The 6,737-nt window shown below is 39.6% G+C and overlaps 1 protein-coding gene across 6 annotated transcripts in view; it reads left to right on the forward strand.

Moving 5' to 3' along the window:
* The window catches only part of STAG1 (STAG1 cohesin complex component), a 507,868-nt gene extending 504,278 nt beyond the window's left edge, over window positions 1-3,590 (forward strand). For all 6 annotated transcript variants that reach the window (XM_055569602.1, XM_055569604.1, XM_055569603.1 and 3 more), the window contains 2 exons: window positions 1,432-1,512; window positions 1,600-3,590. In XM_055569602.1, the coding sequence (XP_055425577.1) occupies window positions 1,432-1,512; window positions 1,600-1,623 (105 nt within the window). In that variant the 3' untranslated portion in view covers window positions 1,624-3,590. The remainder of the gene's footprint in view (window positions 1-1,431; window positions 1,513-1,599) is intronic.
* Window positions 3,591-6,737: the final 3,147 nt, after the last annotated feature.

The following is a 6,737-nucleotide window of genomic DNA, read 5'->3' on the forward strand; positions in this document are numbered from 1 at the left end:
CTTTTAAAAAGAGATCTGTTAAGAGACATACTGAAGTTGTCCGAAGTGAAATAACATGAGAAGAAGAAAAAAAAAACACAGGCGATTCAATGAAACAAGATTGGCCAAATGTTTGAAAATTGTTGAAGCTGGGTGATAGGTGCACAGGGGTTCACCATACTGCTTCCTCTGTGTATTAATTTGCTAGACTGCCATACAGATACACCACTGACTGGGTGGCTTAACACATTTATTTTCTCACAGTTCTGGAGGTTAGAAGGCTGAGAGCAAGGTGTCAGCAACGTTGATTTCACTCTGAGACCTCTCTCCTTGACTTGTAGATGGCCCTCTTCTCCCTCTGTCTTCACATGATGTTTCCTCTGTGTGTGTCTCCTCTTCTTATAAGAACATAGATCACATTGAATTAGAACCCACCCATATGATCTCTGGGCTTCCCTGGTAGCTCAGTTGGTAAAGAACCTGCCTGCAGTGCAGGCGACCAGGGATCAATCCCTGGGTCAGGACAATCCCCTGGAAAAGGAAATGGCAAACCACTCCAGTAGCTTTGCCTGAAAAATCCCGTGGACAGAGACACCTGGTGGGCTGCAGGTTGTGGCACAGAGGGTAATGAGTCTGCCTGCAATGTGGGAGACCCGGGTTCAATCCCTGGGTCAGGAAGATCCCTGGAGAAGGAAATGGCAACCCACTCCAGTATTCTTGCCTGGAGAATCCCCGTGGACAGAGGAGACTGGCGGGCTACAGTCCATGGTGTCCCGAAGAGTCAGACATGACTGAGCAATTTCAAGTTCACGTTCATACGATCTCCTATTAACTACCTCACCTCTTTTTTTAAAAAGCCTATCTCCAAATACAGTCAAATTCTGTGGTCTAGGGGTTAGCACTTAAATATATTAATTTGAGGGGCATAATTTAGCTCATAACAGTATGCTTTATGTAACTTAAAGTGTGCTTACCAAACCTTTACATAACGAAAAGGTTTGGTAAGAAATGTAAATGAGACATATCCAGTCTATAACCTCCTTCAACCCACCCATCAGTAGGTCTCCATCTACCTACTTGGGGTAGGGAATTTAGTGAAGTTTTGTCACCTACTGTTTGATCATGATTGACTGGAATATAATTATTGCATAATAATTGAATATAATTATTCCATGATTGAAAGGTGTGTTCTTTGTTTATAGGCCCCAAAATTATATGCTTTTATACATTCATTGTAATTTGAAAGCCTTAAAAAAAAAAAAAACAACTAAGTGATAAAAGCCAAAGTTAGATTTTTCTTTAATGTATGCTCCTATAAGTCAGACTCTTTTCCTTTCAAAGTGACACTTAACAGTTATTTATATTAATGATACCATAGAAATATTAGCTGATTATCACAGTTTGTCTTAATGTGTCTCAGGAAAAAAATTAAGTATCGGTTTCTCTTTCCAGCCCCCGTCAAGAAATCGGCGAGAGAGAGCTGAGTTGAGGCCAGATTTCTTTGATTCTGCAGCTATCATAGAAGACGATTCAGTAAATGTTAAATTATTACTGTTCTTTCTTGTGTTTTCTGGGTCTTGTTTATGCATGAAGTTAATAATTGTGTTTCATTTTTTCTAGGGATTTGGAATGCCTATGTTCTGAAGTCTGAAGAAAATTTACAAATCTGGAACTCTATTATTTAGAGCTAGAGGCCTATATACTGTGATAGCTTGTATGGGGAAAAAAACACTTTTGATGTGATCTGATTTGTTTTTTAATCAAATGATTAAGGTCAATCCCTTTTTGCAGTGACAGAAGAGGCGCATGTAAATTACCCAAGGGAATGTTGGTGAATGTCACCTCAGAAAGACTGACCTGAAAAATCATTTGTGTCCTATTATTGGACTTATCCCAGTACAGATACGTGTGTGTTTTTCTGGAGGGAGGAAGAAATTTTAAATTTTTAAAACAGCTGTCAAGATAAACACTGTAATACACCTGTTTTATGAAAACTCAGCATTGAGTAAAAAAAAAATATTTTTAACTTTATTTTCCTGTTGTACAATTTAAAAACCGTTTTAACATTTTGCCTTTTTATGTTTTAAAAGCTAACCATTTTTATTAAACCTATGAGTAAGCAGCTCACCCTAATTGCCGAAGAGTGTTTTTGGAGCTCACTGGATTTGGTTGACCATGTGGAATACGGGAATATGGAGGAGCAGAATATTGACAAGCTATGATGAAATTCCAACAGTGCATCTCTGCCAAAAACCACACACCCTCTGTGGACATGGATATGAATTCCCAGATTTTATATACTCTTGAATAAAAAGGTTTATTTTTATTTATAAGGGGGCATAAAATAAGAAATGTCCATGCAGCCATTTTTCCAACAGATGCTGTACACCGTTCATTTTATATAGAATAGGGAGATTCAAATACAGTACATTTTCTATTGGTATTTGTTCTGTGCATTTTTAGCAACTTCTACCAGCAAATAAAGTATTCTCAGTAAAACAAAAATGGTTCTCAAGTTATCAGTTTGCTGTTTTTACCACTTATTTCATGCCCTGCCAAATTCAAGTTACATGGACTTCCATTTTCTTAAAAAGATAATCATGAACTCCTTTGCCATTCAAACGTAATTTTAAGTGTAACATAACCGTGTCTACTTCCCATGCACTTACTACCCTTATGCACTAATTTTGTGAATTAAGTTTACCAATTATAGAAGTATGTGCTGCATAGAAGTCTGTGCTTAGAGGGTGAAGTTCTTAAGCTTACCTTGAAATACAGCTACATTTCAGTGTTAAATGTGCATATTAAGGATAATTCTTTGGGGGAAAGAAATTATTATGAATCTTCAGGACAGCCTTCGATGGTTTAGAGTTACATTCTGCTTAGACTTTTATGACTTGCTGCTACTGTTATTTTAAAAAGCCCACTTAGTTTCTTCCTTTCTGATTTTAAAAGTAAGCCTCAAAATTTGCAAACCAATCCACCACAGCTGTTTCCCAGCTGGTTTTTAAAGTAGCTGCAACAGAATGATGAGGCTTTGCTTTCCCTTTTTACCAAAAAAAATAAATAAAAGCGTTTTTTAAATAACAAATCTGTGCACCCAGTGACGATGTGGGAAAGCAAAATGGGTTATTTTATTCATCCTTTTAGTAAACAAACTTCTCAACATTTGTACAGTTCTGAAAAACTTGGTCACCAAAAATGTTTTATCTGCTAATTTAGCAATTCCTGGGCCCCATTTAGGGGGCTGGGGTATCGCTTTCTTCCAGAAATATGGATTTCACTGGACATGAAGGGGCAGGGATGACTGGACTGTCCACCATACCAGCCCTGGCACCTGCACAGATTGGTCCTTTGCTGGACAGTTTCATGTGGAAAAACCAGTGCCGACTTAGAATCGTAGACAACCACACGACAGAAAAGGCTTAGTATCTACTCCAATGGGTTTCCAGTTTAGTTTGAAGTCAATCGAATTTTTGTATTTTCAGTGTCTCCTTGATTGGTTTTGCTAGTAATTCTGTAAATTGTACATTTGCAATATGAGGTTTTTTTCCTTTTGTACAATTTGAAACTGATGCTTCACCTTTCCTTTAATAAACTATTCAAAATCAGGCTTGTGGTAGTCATCCTATTGTTCCATTAGGTAAAGCTTGAAAGAGGTGATTTCTCGTCCTGTTCAACAGAATGATGAAGCTTTCTTTTTTTTTTAACCAAGAACTGAGAATTTGCTCTTTAGGATAATTTGTTAAAACAACAGCAAATCACTGTATCAATGAGGCTTTACTTTTTTAAGCAAGTCGAATTTTAGGACTAGCTCATCAATTTTCTTTCATCCATTGGATTTCCTCGGAGAGAGGGAAAGACTGGTTAGACCAAGTGAGCATTCAAGAGGAAGTCTCTTGTGGGCTGAGTGTTGGAGGAGGCATTCATGGATTATCAAATGGTCTGAAGCCTGGGACTTTCCCCCATCTGAGATCCAGACCCAGCACTTAGGCATGACCATGCCCTTTAAAGACCACTTGTGTTCTACATGGCTGCCAAAAGTGAAGGTTTCTCTCGACACTGCTGCCAGATGTCACTGCACAAAATCATGTCCTACACTTTACGGGCCCCACCGTGTTCTCTCTCTGGGCTGTGTTCATTAGATGGCCTGAGATGTCCATGAGAAGCAGCAGGAACACGGGATAAATGGGCAGCGGGGACTCTGGGGCAGCCAAAGATGGAAGGTGATTAAGTTGGGGCTCTAGCAGCTCATCTTGAAGGTTTGTGCTTATGAGATTAGACCAGGGCTTTACCCAGGTGTGATTCTACCCTGGCTCTGACTGTTAGCCCTGCTCTCAGAAAAGAATCAAACAAGGAGCAGGATCTTTCTGGGAAGCAAAGACTTAGTGCCTGTTCAGGTTCTTCATAGCAGACCAAACTCAGGTAAGGTTCCATCCCTGCCCTCCTAAGTGCCTTGCTCTGCAGAGGACAAGGATAGCTTTCTACTCCCAAGGACACACAAATGATCACAAAGACAGTAGGGACATGGGAAGTACCTACCTACTAAATATGGTGACAAGATTGAGCATTTTCCTCTAAAACAAGACCATAGTTGGGAAAGGCATGCCTAAACACCAGCCCGTGAGAACTCAATGCCACTCTGTAACCCACAAAGGCTGGTCTACTGGACAAAGCTGCCAAGATCTTAACAGCCTTGTGTCTCCTTCACCACCAGCTTGGTTTTCAAATGGGCCAAATCCTAGATTTGCAGACCCCAGAAACTGGATTGGCCAGGCAACTTCAAACTATTGAGCCACACACCAGCCAACCTATATGATTCTTCCTCAGCCAGGAGGCCTCTAAAAACCCAGGAATCTGCCACCACTCCTTCCCCAGCTCCCATAGCTTAATCTTTCTGCTGATGCCAAAGAGAAGTACAAAGGACCCCTGACCAAACATCTCTACCCACTAGGAACTTATCACCTAGCTTGGAAGACAAAACTGTTTCAGGTCTAAAAAGGAAAGGAGGGTGAGGAATAAATACACCATAAGCTGCTTTAAAAAATACATGTTATGACAGAATCATCTCAATACAAGTTGAGATGAACTAATGGGAAAGTCAGGCCCTTGAGCATGAGCAGATTGGAGCTACTTGAAGCAAGACAGTATTCTCAAAACTCACTAGAGGCAGGACAGGGACATTCCAGAACCCTCTGTGTGGGCTGCAGACTCTGGAGAGCAGGGTGCTATCCATTAGAAGTGCTAGAAATGCAACAAAATCTGGACATGGATTTCTGGCTTAGCAGGAGGCCACAGAGATGGGCGAGAGGAGGGGGAAGACTGTTGTAAAAGAACTCAGAACCCAACTCGAGTGGAGTTCCCATTCTCCAACAGAGGGAAGATGCTCAAGAAAAATAACTAGGGGCATAAACCTATCTATCCAGAATGGTGGGGTGACTGGCAGAAATGGGAAAAGTGGATGATAGTCACATGTAGGTTAAGTTGAGCTTAAAATGATACAATCAAGCAGGGCTTACAGACCTTTGGAGCTAAGAGTCGGGAACAAAGTCATCAGGGATTGGAGGATTCAGAATTCTCACCTCAGAGAAACACACCCATGCTTTAATCTTCATGTTGGAATCACTTAAAATCACCATTTCTGGTATAACTTAATAGTTTACATACTCAGAAAAATAAAATCAACAAGGGTAGGGGGAAAAACTCTATAAAGTGGTCTACAGACATAAAGGACTGATTCTTTAAAAATGATAACCACTCAAAGTTACTAATCCAAATAACCATGTATCTTCTGTTTAGAAACAATTACAAAAAAGTCTTGAACTTTAGAAGGTTTGATATTGATAAAGCTATAGTATCTCTGACATTGGTGTTTATTGTAGGACTAAGCAAGTGAGTAAAATACCCTTAAACAACACAGGTTTCAACTGGGCAAGTCCACTTATACAGGTTTTTCAACAGTAGCTGCTACAGTACTACATGGCCCACAGTTGATTGAATCCTGGACGTGGAACCACAGACTGGATCTGCATATAGGGAGAGCCAACTATATTTTACGTGGCTTCTCAACATCAGGAGGGCAGGCCCCCCTAGCCCCCGCATTGTTCAAGGGTCAAGTATATACTGAATAAGAGCCCATTTCATCAGTGTAGGAGAAGACCTAATTATGGAAAAAAAGAAAGGCAAATAACTTAGAATTAAAAGTTTCAGTATGAACTCAAATTTTCAAAAACGTACATAATATATATAGTTTCATGTATATATGTTCCCCATATACATATATATATACACACACATACCGGGATAAATATTTCATAGTCCGCTGAAAATACCTAGAAGCAATGACAAGCCAGTATCAATGTGAAAATCTAGGGTCAATGTTTGCATCCAAATTTCATCTACTAAAAGAAACCACAGCTCTAAGAAAATCATACGATGAACTGAGTATATTATCCTGTGTCAAAAAATAAGCAAGGGCACAAAAAATTACTGTCACATACCAAAAGGACTAAGAAACCAGCTTGAAAGAGCACCCCTCTGGCCATATCAGGAAATTCTGAACATCAAAATGTGTAACATTAAATCTTTAAAGAACCCATGATTGAATACATTCATTCACTATAAAAAAGCATTTATGAAATTATGTACCAAGCACAGATTTCAGCTATGAAAATATGATTCTCAATCTCAAGAAAGCCTAGGGTGGGGCTTCCCTGGTGGCTCAGTGGTAAAGAATCCTCCTGCCAATGCAGGAGACA

The sequence above is a fragment of the Bubalus kerabau genome, chromosome 2 (genome assembly GCF_029407905.1).
Source record: "Bubalus kerabau isolate K-KA32 ecotype Philippines breed swamp buffalo chromosome 2, PCC_UOA_SB_1v2, whole genome shotgun sequence".
NCBI lineage: Eukaryota > Metazoa > Chordata > Mammalia > Artiodactyla > Bovidae > Bubalus > Bubalus kerabau.